General features: G+C 47.4%; 1 protein-coding gene across 1 annotated transcript; it reads left to right on the forward strand.

The window, feature by feature from the left end:
* The first annotated feature begins 1,697 nt into the window (after positions 1-1,697).
* Positions 1,698-4,761, forward strand: cited4b (Cbp/p300-interacting transactivator, with Glu/Asp-rich carboxy-terminal domain, 4b). Its single transcript, XM_084463149.1, has 2 exons — positions 1,698-1,880; positions 3,072-4,761. Exon 2 carries the CDS (start codon positions 3,081-3,083, stop codon positions 3,873-3,875), a length of 795 nt encoding a protein of 264 aa, XP_084319275.1. The 5' UTR covers positions 1,698-1,880; positions 3,072-3,080; the 3' UTR covers positions 3,876-4,761.
* The last annotated feature ends 10,342 nt before the right edge of the window (positions 4,762-15,103 follow it).

A 15,103-nucleotide genomic window follows, 5' to 3' on the forward strand; every position in this document is an offset into this window, starting at 1 on the left:
AGGGGGGGGGGGGGGGTAGGAGAAGCAGGAGGAGGGAGGGGCAGACCTGCAGATTTCATCATGCATGAGAACAACTGGGAAATAATATGTAAACTTTTCATTAGATTCTCTTCAAAAACAGTGTCTCCAGGATCTGCACACGCACGCACGCACGCACACACATGCATGCACAAACACACACACACACAAACACACACATGCACAAACACATGCTTAAATCAATAGCAAGCCGGTCAGGCTGTTTGGGAGCTCCTCCCACAACCCTTGGGCCATAGCTAGATAAGAGAGCAGACCAGTGGGGTGAATACAGAACAGGGCCTGGGACAAATTGAAATAAATGGGAATGACGGCTACCTTCCATGTGCAATGACTAGGGGGTGCTAACTGGGTGCAGGCTGTAAACACACAGGAAGTAAAAAGTGCTACGTAGAACCTAGTTCCAAATAGAAGCTTGTAAAAAGGTGCTGTTTGGAACTCCCAATTGCTTCTGTTTGTCCTGAAAAGGGTTCTATCTAGAACCTGTTTACAGATGGGTTCCGTTGGTAGGGACATGTCTCTTATCCCCAGTAGCCAGGTCTGATTGCAGGGTTCTGCCAAATGCATGAACGGGTTGTTCTCATGCAAATCGAGGTTTTGTCACTGACAGAACACAAAAGATGATATCCATGCAGATGTAGATGGTTGTCTGTCAGATGACCTTGCACTCAATGAGTAGGGCCATCAAACCCCAATAAGGATGTTGATTCGCCATTTCGCCTCAGCACACTGGCTGGGTAAGTTTCTCAGAACCCTCTACACCCACCCAGGACCGAGCCAGTACTTCTAGTGACCAGCCAAAGTCAAACAAATGACAAAGACAACAAGCACTTGGCATGAATTGCCCATCAACCGATGAGCTTTCGAGAGCAATAGGCTCACTCACATAAGCAGCCCCATTCAATTGCAATCGCGGGCTACGGTCCTCGTCCTAGAGGAGGCCATCAGAGGCACGTGCGTCTGCAGAGCCCGCTCTCCCAGCAGTAGATACTGCAGCCGGGGTGGCCTAGAATAGCACAGGCATTCCTCTGGCCTGCCACCCCCCCCCCACCCCACCCCCCCGCTCAGCAGCACAGCAGACTGCTGGGTCACATGGACACAGTCATCTTGGAGATGAGACTCTCTCACACAGACACACACGGTGCACAATTGCACGAAGGTTAGTAGAGGCTACAAACACGCACGCACGCGCGCAGGTACGCGCGCGCACGCACGCACACACACACACACACACACACACACAATAAGAACAGTATGCCCACTTGCATGCACAGACACGAACACACAACAGATACACCACTTCTATAACTTTACATTTATTTATTTAGTTCGTTATTTTTATTTATTTATTTTTACAACCACATTCTCCATAACCCATTATACCATCGCCCTGTTAGAAGGACAACCATAACTCAAGAAAGAGCACATAGTTATCGAATTCTATTGAAAAAGAGGAACTGTGTGATGAAGAAAGGTAGAGGGTTATTTAAATTGGCTGGTGTGTCACAGTACTCCACACGGGTTTTTGCTCTGCCCATGCACAATTATATTAAGTAGGGCCAATAGGAACAAAGAGGCAGCTCGTAGCTCCACCTCTACCCCCACTGCCTTCCTCTCTGAGCTTTTCACATGTACATAATCCCGGAGTTGACCCAGAAAATAGGCAGTCGTTTCAAGATCTGATGCGGCAGTCTTTGTGCATCGTCCCCGCCTGAGCATGAAGCGTAACCCTGTGGAATATACATTGTAATCCAGTGAACAACCTCGCCTTGCTGAAAGGGAACTTGAGTAAGACACCGTAGCGGTAGCGAAGTCGCTCAACTTTACAACCCGAGCGGATTTAGGTGAGTGTTTGTTGCAATGATTTTATTGCAGAATTCGTGAAACTGGTGTATCTGTGTGAAGGTCTGGCGGTGGCTGGTCCATTGTTTGCATTTTCTGCTCTTTAACTCGCGGATCTTGAGTTAAATCGACAATGCAATTGTAGACATTCTTTAAAAAAAATACGGTTGAGATATTCATTGTAAATAGCCTATGATTATACTGTAAAATGAGTATTTGTTACATTTGACAAACACGCGTGCAACCATGGCTGAATGAAATAAGCGACTCAGCTGTTAGATATGTGGTATGATGACAATGTCTCTTTGTTGCATCCTTAAATACGTGCGTAAAATAACCGACAGGAGACATTTTTCGGTGTAAATGGAAAGGCAGTGTAGCGGGGTTTAACCCAGTAGGCTAATGGTTGCATTTGAATCCCGCTTAGGCTACTTGTGTGTAGATGCGTTCGTACCAGATTCATTTAGAATCACACATCAGAAACGGGGATATTGCCAAGTAGCTTTTCGCATTACAAGGAATTTGCTTAGGTCTGATAACGCATAGCATTAAATGTAGTGCGAGGACAAAACAGGCCAGTGCAAAATACAATAACACAAGTTTCATTCATTCCCACGTCCAGTTGTGTAGGTTAGGTAGCACTGTAGCGAACCTGGGTTCCACTCGTTTCTTGACACAAAGAGGGGGCATTTGCAACGACACCGAAAAAGGGAGGCTTTCTTGTCTTGCGAGGGAGCCACAACAAGCCCTGCAGACCTCTGCCAGGAAACGTCTCATGTGGTTTAACTGCGACTTTAGATGACATTGACGCTGACATTGTTACGATAACGTAGTGTAGGAAATCAATTGGGAATAAACAACATTCTATGGATGGACTGCTGATTTGAACTAGACTGCAATCCGGTGTTTACCAGCCTCACTACATGACACGGAAACAGTTGTCACGCATTGAACCTGAACCAAACCCGTTCCCACGGATTCCTAGTGAAATAGCTGTGACATCAAATATACTCATGGCACAGGCATGCCAACGTCAACCTAGAACCAACCGCTTCGCTGAAAGATCCCAATGTTGCCAAACGCTTCACTTCCCTATCCTGACCCATCAAACCAGGGCTAATGTAACCAGGGCTAATGTTACCAGGGCTAATGTAACCCGGGCTAATCTAACCGCGTCTTCTCCGCGCCCACAGACAGGCGGCATGGCGGACCACCTGATGATGCCCATCAACCACGGCTCCGCGGGCGGCGGTCTCCACGGCTACCGGATGGGCATGAGCAGCGGCCTGCAGGCGGGCCACCCTCCACACGGCGCCCAGGCCGGCATGCGGGCGCTGCCCGGCGGGCAGATGATGCAGCACTACGGAGGAGGAGGAGGCCCTCAGCAGGCCAGCATGGAGGCGGCCATGAGGCAGAGACAGAGCATGGTGGGCGGCATGAACGCACCCCAGATGGGCCACCACCACCAGATGACCTCTGGGAACATGATGTACAACGGACAGGCCCAACAACAACAACAACAACATCACGCCCAGCAGCAGCACCATCACATGCAACAACAACAACAACAACACCACCAGCAACAACAACAACAGCAGCATCAACAACAACAGGCCCAGCACCCGCAACAACAACAGTTCATGAACGGGGGCATGACGTCACAGCAGCAGCTCATGGCGAGCATGCACCTGCAGAAACTCAACACCCAGTACCACGGACACCCGCTGGGGCCCATGAGCGGGGGCCACATGGGGGGCGGGCCACAGTACCGGATGGGCCCGGCCCAGCTGGCCAACATGCAGCACATGGCCGGGCCGGCGCTGGCCCTGAACGGCATGGACGCGGACATGATCGACGAGGAGGTGCTGACCTCTCTGGTCATGGAACTGGGCCTGGACCGGGTCCAGGAGCTGCCCGAACTCTTCCTGGGCCAGAACGAGTTCGACTTCATCTCGGACTTTGTGAGCAAACAGCAGCCCAGCACGGTCAGCTGCTGAGCCGGGGACGACCCGGGCCGGACTCGGAGAGAGGAGAACAGAGACCCGGAGGGAGACCGAGGAGGAGCGCGCCTCGCTCCTGGATACCACTCCTCCGCCTCCCCCCTCTCCTGGCTTTGACACGCCTCTCTCTCGCTGTAGCCACTGTAGGCCAGGGGGCAGCGTGGGGTGCAGGACAGAGAGAGAGAGCTACTCTTGGGTGGCTACAGCGCACAGCTTCTGAGGTCTCGTTTGAGCAGCGGCCAGGAGTGCGGCTCTAAGTTGGGCTACGCCCCCCCTGCCCTCCCCCTCTCTCCTTCCCCTCCAGGACATGAATGTAACAAAAACTGCTGATTTCCCCCGTAGCCACTCTGATCAATGTTAAGACACTGTGTTGCCTCCTAGCTGGAAATCTGTGGCAGTTTAGCAGTTAAAGTGTATTTATTTATTACTCTTGTGAGAGAAATTAACAGAACAAAAGCAGAGACAAACAAGTCTCCCAGAAAGGATCAAGAGGTTTTGGTGTTTTTTTGGGAGGGGGTGGGGGGGGGGGTCGTTTAAGGTCTCCTTGAAAGATTTTTGAGGAAATTGGTTTTAGCCTCACTGGACAAACAAGCCCCTCCAACATGGATGTCTTATAAGAGCTTAGAGTTCTCTCCAGACAGGGAGAACGGGGGCGCAAGTAGAAGGTTCTCAAGCAGAGGCGTCCATCAAAATTTGATAGTTCAGTGTCAGATTTTTTTTTTTTAGGTGTGATGTTTTTTTTCCTCCCTAAACCTACTGCTTGTACCTATGACGCTATAACTACAGAAAAGATCACACTTGTCTGTTCTATGAAACATGTAGAACTGCCTTAATCATGCAGATTTTTATTTATTTGTTATTTTATCTTCCCCTTTGTGGTCAAAATGGAGGGTCTTTGTGAGGGGATTTTAAGGATCAATAAAGTCAGCCTGGACAGAAGTGTGGCCTGCTTTTACATTCATTGCACAACTCCACCCCAGGCAGAGGAGAGCAAGTTAAGTGTTTAACCTGCGGGCTAAAAAGAAGTTTGAGCTCTCAAGCCTGTGAGGAAATCAAATGATCCAGGGTTCCAACGGTTACGTATTGAGCAAGCATCAAACTGAACTTAACTGATATACTAAGTTTATGATATTACAGTAATGCTAAGTTTATGATACTACATTAATGCTAAGTTCTACTGTGGGTTCATAAGGTATTTCTAATCAATAATTCACAGATGGTACATCAACGGGATTAATAGCTCAGTGGTAAAGCGGGATTGGCTGCTTTGTTTGGTTCTTCCTGTTGTATTTGGTCCTGAAAAAGATCTGTAGCTACTTCACCGACTAGGTGTGTGTGTATGGTTGGGGGAGGTGAAAATGGCCAGGTTAATCTATGCTTACCTTGATGGGGGTTTAACTGAATTCAGGCTCTTAGGTTTTTGCCTGAGGGACATGTTTAGCAGTGACTGTTCTCTTTTCAGAATGTGCTTGTGGTTGGGAAAGCCAAATGCAAAATTAACAAACATGAATCTGACAATGACTTGCCTAAAACAATAAGAACTCTAACATTTTGTTTAAAATCACATCTAACTCAAGACTGTTTCAACTGAAATGTTGATGTCTCTCAGAGGTGGGAAGGCATTTGATTAACATTTAGCCTCTGGCAATCATTGATGTCATTACGTTCATTACGATTTCATCACCCTATCTACTGGAGCTCATTGTTTAGGACTTAGCGTTCATCTTTTGCAACTCTTGAGTAACAAGGGAGAAGCAGTCAGCCCTTACAGGAATAGTAGGCTATGCTGACGGTTCGCTTTTAAGTCCTCCCCCTATTCTAAAATGAAGGTTTCTATTTTCACCTCAGTCATGAGGAATCTGTGACAAATCAACACACAGAAGCCCATCAACTGCTTGCTTCGTCCAAGTTTAAATGTATTGGTCTGAAAAAGGCAACTTTCTTCTGTGTTTACCAAAAAGAGCCCAGCAAATTCAGTTTGAGGGTGTGGGGCTTTTTAGGTGTGTCATCATGAGAATGGCCTGGCTTTTTAGGTGTGTCATCATGAGAATGGCCTGGTCGCAAAACAAGGCCGCCAGTCTTGGCCGTCGTCATTGTAGCCTACTGGTCACTGGGTGCCTTGCCTAGGCTACTGGTCACCGGGTGCCTTGCCTAGGCTACTGGTCACCGGGTGCCTTGCCCGGTCTACGGTGATGGTCTGCTGGAAAGCCCAGAGCACCGTGGGGCAGGTTTAGCGCTCTGCTGGCAGAACCCCGGCACCACACACATCTCCAAATTGTGGAGTACACATACTGCAACCGCCTTCTTTAGCAACAATTAAAACCAGAGGTTGTTTCTCAATCGTTGTGAATTGGGAGTTGGGATAGGCTACTGTAAGAATGTGTCCCGAGCACCCGTGTTTGCTCTCCAATCCTTTGTTGTGTTTATGTTTTCCGTTAGAGAGAGAGCTAGTCTAGACGTTGGCTAAGCAGGGTGTGACGGGAGACTGTTAGGCCAGGCTGGTTCTGGTTTGCTCCTTCTCAAGCGGCCCACCCACAACAACTGCTGCGCGCACCAGGCGTCTTCCTGTAGCGGTGAGCCGCTTTCTCCATATAAGTCAGAGCCTCAAACGCACTCTGGGAGAAAGACAAGACGACTGGCAGGCAGAAAGCAACACAAACACGATATATTATGTCGAAAGGAGGAGGGAATTCTCCGGTCTGAAAAAAGGACCTTTTTTTTCCAGGTGGGGGTGTAGTACTAGGCTACAGGGGGTGGAGTAGAGGGGGTGGGGGATTTCTGCCTGGGATTTACCCAAAAGACTTTTATGACTCCTGAGAAATGCCACCTACGAACGGTGTTCAGCACCCAGACCTCTAACACGGCAGGCCAAACCTGGAGACTGCGCTGACTGACATGGGCTCACATTCCTGTAGCACTCTCGGTCTGGTCTTTCACACCATGACGCCTCCTGCTCCGCCCACGTCTATCTGGCTCCTCTGTTCCCTGGCCCTGGTAATCCCAGGTCTGTAGGCCAATGAGGAACAAGCCCTCACCCCCGACGCCCTCTAGTACTGCCCAGCACCGCAGGATGATCAAATATGCAAATTCTATCTGGGGAAATGTTTCTTATCTGTTTCCTGCAGAAGATCTGGCTTCACAATTCAAAACTTGGTGTCATTTCTTTATCAGTGTGGGTAGGTAGGGTAGGCTAGGCACGCCTTGTTGGCAGTTTTATTTTGCCCATTGAGAATTTGAGTAAAATTCCACGCCAAAGTCCATGCATCACTGGTGGATCTGAACTGTATGGTGATATTATTTGACAGCATTATGTTCCCCTTTAAACAAATCTGAGAATAGTAGCGGCTCGTATCGTATTGATTCACGGTTAATATGTTACATTTCATTCACTGGAGAGCCATTGGTTGGTTCGGAGAATATCATTCAACACGAAGCAGAACCCTCAATGGGAATTAAAGGGACGCTAACCGCGAAGAGGTCAATCGGTGTGTGTATTATGTATTGCCAGCCGTGGGCTTGTCCCTTTGAGAATACCTGCCCGGATGACGATAGGGACGCATGCCCCGACATGTGCGCCTGTTTGCATAAGCCGACTAGAATGGTTGTGTTGGTTGTTTAGAGATCCAAACCTGAACCGACCAGTCACCTCTCTGTCCGAGACATAAACAAACACGCTGCCCCGGAGGGACACGACTAACAGAGCACACTCCTGCTCAAGACGAGCTTCCTGCTTTTCTGGCTCGATTGTCACCTTGCCTCACTTCTAAATATCTTCTCATTGGACAATGGTGACCCTCGTCCTGCCAGCCTCCAGTCAAACATTGCTGTGTAGCCTATGATCCGTGCTTTTTAACAGCGGGTGTGTGTCATCTTGCAGGTTTTGAAATTCCTGGAAAGGAATAGGAAAGTCTTTGCCAGGAATATGTAAATCAATAGGAAGAGAGTCCGTGTGTCATACTAGCTGCTGGGCTTTTAGTAAATCCGAGTAGGCCTACCTGTTAAGAGGTGCCAACCTCTTTCACAACAGTGCAAGTAGCATTATATCGGCAGTACAGAACTGGAGATTCCAGAGCAGTATCTTATAAATGATTTTGTATTCCCTGTGTGTAATTTGTTGCTCCAGCTTTGCATTGTGTTGTGGGCGACCAGCCTCTGCATGCACACAAACCTCCACCTCTCCTCTCTGGAACCAGCTCACTCCGGCTTGTTGGGGCAGGTGATGTGAAGGTTGCCTGGTGACTAGAAACTCCAACCCCCCCCCCCCCCTCCCTTCCAAAATCTCGTCTACAGTTCAACGGTTTGACTTTCTTTGAAGTGAAGTCTAAAGGGGAGAGGGGAGTAAATTATTCATTTTTCTTTGGCGGAGAAGCAGCAGCTCAGTCTAGCCAGAACAAACACACTGTTCATGTCTCTATCTAGTGTTTTCCTGTGGAGAAACCGTCGGGTCGTTAGTGTAGGCAACGCTGGCGCTCTGCGGCTCAGAGCTTGTGCGCTAATCCGGTGACGGTGGCCGGCCTGCATATGCCACTACAAACACACACTAAAGACTTGGGGGGGGGGGGGGGGGGGGGGGCTGGTTAGATGACAGAGGTCACTGGTAGCACTGATTGTGAGGAGCGTTACCATGTACCATGGCTCTGGGTTCAGGTGAAATCACGCCTCTGTGTGAGCTGTGTGTGTGTGGCCAGCCACCCTTGAGAGATAATAGCCCACGCTGCCATGTGACCAGCCATCCATGTTTCTGCAACATTTCCTGTTTGCTACCACCATCTGCAGAGAGGAGGAGGAGGGGGGAGGGGTGTGAGGGGGGAGGGGTGGAGGCAGGGGCGCTGGGTTGGGGCTTCTCAGCTGCGACTGTCTCCCCAAACAAGGTCGCTGGAGCCCGGGGAGAGGAGCAACCCTCTTCCCAGCAGGCACACAGGGATCTGAGGCTATCAACCCCGCTCCCTACTGCTGCACTCAGCCCTTCAGCTGACAGCTAAAGGCATTCTGGGAATTCTGCAGTGACTGGAGAGCTGGCCTGAACACTTTATCCCCCACGATCAGTCCCTCTCTCTTTCCCCTCCCTCCCTCTCTCTCTCTCTTTCTCTCTCTCTTTCTTACACCACCCTAAATCCTCGCAGTGCCACGGTTGTATATCACATTTCTGCAAATGATAGGTTATTTCCGTCAGAATCTTTAAATGACAGCGAACGAAGATGTTTTGCACAATGTACATCTCACAGCGGCTTGTGAAAATCCATCAAATGTACATGTGCTTCCGACGTAACGTCCCTTCTTGCCCTGTACTGCGATTCGAAAAACCACAGCATTTTCTCCCATTCATAGTGAAACTGGAATGCTTCAAAACCCAGTGAACCATATATGGTAAGAGTACATGGGACAGCCAGTGGGGTATTTGAGCGGTGAGTTGGGCATGATTTGAGTGCAGCTGGCGAGTTTCTAGAGATTGGTATTTGAAGTTGACAGCCAGACATCTTGATTTACAGTCCAGCTACAGTGATGAGTGAGTGAGTGAGTGAGTGAGTGAGTGAATGAATGAGTGAGTGAGTGAGTGAGTGAGTGAGTGAGTGAGTGAGTGAGTGAGTGAGTGAGTGAGTGAGTGAGTGAGCGAGCGGACATTCTGTGAAGCCCTTTAGGACTATTCCACCCTGATGGGCTGTGTGCACCTGATCTGACCAACAGGTATGTATGGTCACTGTGAAGCTCACTTACAGTCTGAGCACAACATGTAGAGCAAGGCTTCAAAGCTCTAAAAATAGCCCTGACTTCCAGGACACCTTTTAATAATGGACACTAAGCTGGCCATGTATGTGTCCTGCACACACACACACATGCACACACACATGCGCACACACAAACGCACACACACACACACACACACACACACACACACAGTCACACGCACCAAGGTTATAATAGTTAACAAAAACTAACGAAAAAATGAAAACTAGGTGTGAAAAACATTTTAGTTAACTGAAATAAAAATAAAGCCTAGTATTTTCAGCTCGCAAGATCAGGATGGTCTCATGAGGCTAGCACAGAAGAAAGAAAAAAATTAAAATAAAACTGACATGAATAAAAACAAAATTAAAACTAAGCATAAAAAAACAACTTAACTTGCAAACCTGCTTTAAAAATGAATTAAAAACCAACCTGAAATGTATAACAAAAAGTTAAAATGATATGAAAATAAAAACTAATGAAAAAAGCAAAACTATTATAAACTTGACACACACACACACACACACACACACACACACCCTTATCTGCTCTGATCATTGTGTTTGGTCAGTTAGTGCAGCCCCCAGATGCATGTTCCTGTCTTCACTGGGAGGATGTGGTTAGACTGAATGCTACGTCCTCTTCCTCTGCACATGTCATGTTGCTGCAGCTGTGCACCACAGACCTGACTCTCACTCACGCTACGTGATTCCACTGGAATGGTGCACTAGTACCATGTATCACACTCATAACATCGACCGTCTGATATCACAAGTGGCATCAACGTACAACAGTCATGGAATTTGGAGTTGATAATTGATCTGTGACAGAGTACGTTAGCACCATGGGGTTGTTCAAGGGAATGTGAGGCTAAAATCATCAGACAACCAGATACAGTATGTGGTATTGCACTAAGCAGAGGGCTCAACACGGTTAACAGAAGTGCACAGTGAGTTAACCCGTCGTCCGCCACCCATGATGCATTTCGTCAGCATGCACAGTCGTTGAATGAAATTTGAAAAGCAAATTATCAGCTAATAATTGTGGATTCAGGAGCTATGTAGAGTTGGGCTTCAGAATGCCCATACTGTTAAGATATTCTCATTGTGCTTGAAGCATAAGCCTCTAAGGCATAGTTAGTCAGTGATTACAGAAGTAGAGAGCGCAGATCTGCATTCTACAACCAAATCCCACAGACCCCACATAATGGCATGAGTAACTTTGTCAAAGTTGGACACATACAGTAAATGACCTAGCCATACCTTATAAGTTATCTTTATAGGTCTTTTATGAATCAACCATGATGATGCATTCGGCAAGTACACCTCATTCCTGTTTGCGTGGCAGCCATGTTTAATTGTGCTCACTGAGACTTAGGGAGCATGCATATTATGTAGAATGATAAAGGGATGATGCATTTAAGTAATAAAAACACTTGAGATCGTGCTTTATGGTGGTTATTGGCACAGCTGTTCCGTGGTCGTAGGCACGAGAGCGCCGTGCCAATAACCATGGCAAAGCACGACCTCAAGTGTGTTACTGCTTTCATACAACAGCGCGGCACTGTCGTTAAATATTTTTGGGGAAATATTTTGCACGGCTCCGAATGCATCTTGGCCAATCACAATGTGCAGTCGGAACTAGCTGTTGTATAATAAGCATTTAGACCTCACTTCTTGTTTATGTGGCATTGCGTTGACCTTGAGTGGCGGCCATGTTAAATTGTGCCCTTTGAGCCTTACGGAGCAGATGATGGAACACAGCTGGGTTAGAGAGAGTAGTTGATGTAGTTTAGTAGGAAGGTGGTGTCCTCATGCACCTCATGGATGTATATTTCTAACTTCGTTTTTTGTAATCCTCAAGGTGTCTAGTAAACTAATTTTGATGTTCCCAACTCGAAATATTGTCCCATGGGTCCCAAAAATGTTACATCTTTTGAACTAGGCATCATTCAGGGACACATTTATCTGTATATTCTGGGATGAGGAATTGATTAAGGTTATTGGGTTATTGTCATGGTTTTAGCAAGCTGTTAAACTTGAAAAATAGGAGAAAAAAGTCTGTACATTGGTGGAACTGATGTTAACCAATAAAGCTTTGATTGATTGATTGAAGTCCCCGGCCACCACTCCCCTATGAACCCCATCAATATATTTTTCTAACTTCATTTTTGTAATCCTCAAGGTGCTTTGTACACAAATGTTCATGTTCTCAATTCAAAATAGTTTCCCATTGGTCCATTTGGCAGCCATCTTGGCTTTCCGATGAAAATTGAAAATCGAAATAAAAAATCAATCGAAAATCAAAAACGTTTGAACTAGAAATCATACAGAGACAAATGACCCAAATGACCCATTGGTATATCTGTATAATTTTGCCATGATTAAGAGGGTTGTTTTCATGATTTGAATAAGTTGGAGGGCTTGGAGACGCTAACCACTTGGGCACGGATGTGCTTCCAGACGGAAAAATGCAGGTCCCTGGTACTAAAGAGAGGGAAGGTGTCCCTTCTCTCTAGGAGGTACCCGAATCCCACCAGTCACAGAGAGACCTGTGAAGAGCCGTGTCCGAATATAAATATCTCGGAATAAAAATGGACTCCAATCTTACATTTAAAAAACAAATCAAGTCAGTAGTAAACACCGCAAAGTTTCACTTATCAAACTTCCATCACATCAGAAACTCACTGTCAACAAAAGCAGCAGCGCTGTATTTTAATGCTATTATTATGTCACATCTGTCATACTGTCTGACTAGCTGGACACAAGCCTCCTGTACAACACTAAGATCTGTACAGGTAGTTTACCATCAGGCTGTGAAAGTACTAGACAGGAAAACAAACAACCATCATCATTGTCACAGCATAACAAATCAGAATCTACTGAGCTGGGACAATTTTGTTCAATTCAAAGATGCCTGCCTTACCTATAAGATCCTACATGGCTTGGCTCCTCCCCCTCTCTGTACTTTTATAAAACAGAAAGCATCTACTGACAGACAAACCCGGTCTGTTGGTAGAGCGGACTGTGTAGTTCACACAGGTCTGCTTTTGGTCAGGCAGCCTGTTCTGTGAGAGCAGCCCACACCTGGAACAGTCTGCCAACACGGCTCAGGGAGTATGAAAGATACATTTATTTTAAAATAAACTTAAAATCTTAGTACAGAGATGGTCAAGTTTGCGACCATTTTCACTGAGGGGTTGTAATGTATTTTAATGTATTGTAATGTATTTTATCAGCAGGCTTAGTAACCTACTGCTTCCTACTGTGTTTTAATTATTGTAGTGCTCATGACACCTGCCCCAGAGACTATGGTTGAAAATTAGCCAATCTGGATAAACTGGCATATTTACAGAAATGTTCCTTACTGTCTCTGTATTTTAAACCAATAAACTAAACTAAACTAAATCAGGGTGACAAACCAAGAACTTAAGAGTTGGCTGGCAACGGTCGACAAGTCAGGTCTACTGGGGAAATTCAAGGCCTGGATATACCAGCATGGCATCCTACCATGATAATGATGGATATATAAGGATATTGTGGCCATTGCTGGTGTACGAATTCCCAATCTCCACTGTGGAAGGGTTTGAGAGGGGGGTTAGCAGCCACTTCTGACAGTGGCTGGGCTTGCCTAAAAGCCTGAGCAACATCGCCCTCTACGGCAACAACAAGCTAACGCTCCCGATCAACAGCCTTAGCGAGGAGTTCATGGTTACCCGAGCGAGGTAGATGCTTCAGTAAAGGGAGTCCGTGGACCCGAAAGTCTCTCAAGCAGGTATAGAAGTGAGGACCGGAAGAAAGAAGAGAGCACATGAGGCTGTGGACCAGGTGGAATCAAGTCTGCATCACAGAGAACTGGGGGGATCTGTGGCAGGACTGGGTAGCATTCCAACAGGAACCGGAATTGGACCCGGCCCAAAAGGAAGTGAAGGCTGGGAGCAGCGTGCAGCCAGATGGTGGGATTGAGGCAACAGGGCGCATGGACCAGATGGGAAGAAGCAACGGACAGGAAGATCTCATGGTCCGAGTTGTGGAGGGCTGAACCCTACCACATCAAATTTCTCATACAGTCTTTGTATGATGTCCTGTCCAGCCCATCAAAGCTCTTCTGTTGGGCTAAGGTCAAAACACCAGGATGTCCTTCTCATTCTCAGCAGCTGTCCTAAAGCTCTTGGAGATGGTCGCTATCACTGGCGCCGTGACCAGGTGCTGAAGGTGGTCGCTGAGTCCATCTGCAATACCATCGACCAGAGCAAGCATTTACAACCATCAAGCCGCGGAATCACTTTCGTACAAGCAGGAGAACATCCAACGTCCCGGCCGAAAGCTCAGACAGGCCTCCTGAGAACAGTGAATGACTGGCAGATGAGGGTGGACCTGGGGAAGCAACTTAGATTTCCCCCAAACATCATGGAGACCAATCTTAGACCAGACATGTGTTGCTCTCAGAAACATCCAAGCAGGTCGTTGTGCTGGAGCTAACAGCGCCCTGGAAGGAGAGGATGGAGGAGGCCAGTGAAAAGAAGAGGGAGAAATAGGCAGAGCTGGTTGAGGAGTGCCGCAGACGGAGCCTGCCCATTGAAGTGGGAGGAAGGTGATTTGTAGGAAAGTCACTGTGCAAGGCCTACAGCCTCCTGGGCATCACAGGTGCACCCGAGATAGCATGCGGATCTGTGCCATATAAAGGCCAGATCTGGCCCTTGTGGCTTAGTTCCGGCCAATATATGGCCCAGAATCATTACACATCCGCTTGCTATCTGGGACGTAAGAGAAAAGCCATCAGTACAGCTTCCGAGGCTGCGGAGAGAGCCTCACGATGGCTGTGGATCAGGAGGGACAAGCAGTGGGCGCCTGGATCAGGGGGTCTGAAGTTGAATGACCCAAAACGCCCCATGACCCCAGGTACTATCACTGATGACGTGTCCAAGAAAGTGAATCACAAGATGTATGTAGCAACCAAGTTTGGTATATTAAAACTTGAAAAATAAGAAGAAAAAGTCAGGAATAGGTGGAACTGGTGGTTGTCAATCATACTAAAGTCTAAGGAAGACAGATAATGGTGGTGGGTCAGAAGAATGTCCTTCTCTAACTTGTAGTGTTTTGTGAGCTGGTCATTAGTATGGTAAGCATTTGTGGAACAGCATTGTTTGAGCTGGTGCAGCGAGATGACCAGGTTCACACGCTCAGAGAGAGAGCAGGATAGCAGTGGTCTGTGTAGCATTTCGGAGGTTGCTTGGGGCTTGTGATAGAGAGGAGTTCCTCTGTGATTTGTGATGTAGCTGGCACTTGGGGTGCGCATTCAGTTTGGGTGGTCTGAAGACGGGTGGGCATTTTGTATTTGGGTCCGGTTGCGGTTGTTTACTGTGTGTGTATCTTGCTTAGAGTGTAGTGGTCAGACTGTGAGTCTGGTTGGAATCAGACCAGCAGAGTACTGTGCTAGCTTGGATGCTAGGTGAAACTAGGGAGGAAAGAGCTTCTGTGGCCTCTGCTGGGGCGTTTGGA

Source organism: Borostomias antarcticus (genome assembly GCF_949987555.1).
Source record: "Borostomias antarcticus genome assembly, contig: scaffold_184, whole genome shotgun sequence".
Taxonomy (NCBI): domain Eukaryota; kingdom Metazoa; phylum Chordata; class Actinopteri; order Stomiiformes; family Stomiidae; genus Borostomias; species Borostomias antarcticus.

What these genes read in the sequence shown, in the direction of transcription:
- cited4b (XM_084463149.1), top strand. Translation starts at nt 3,081, where the DNA reads ATGGCGGACCACCTGATGATGCCCATCAACCACGGCTCCGCGGGCGGC.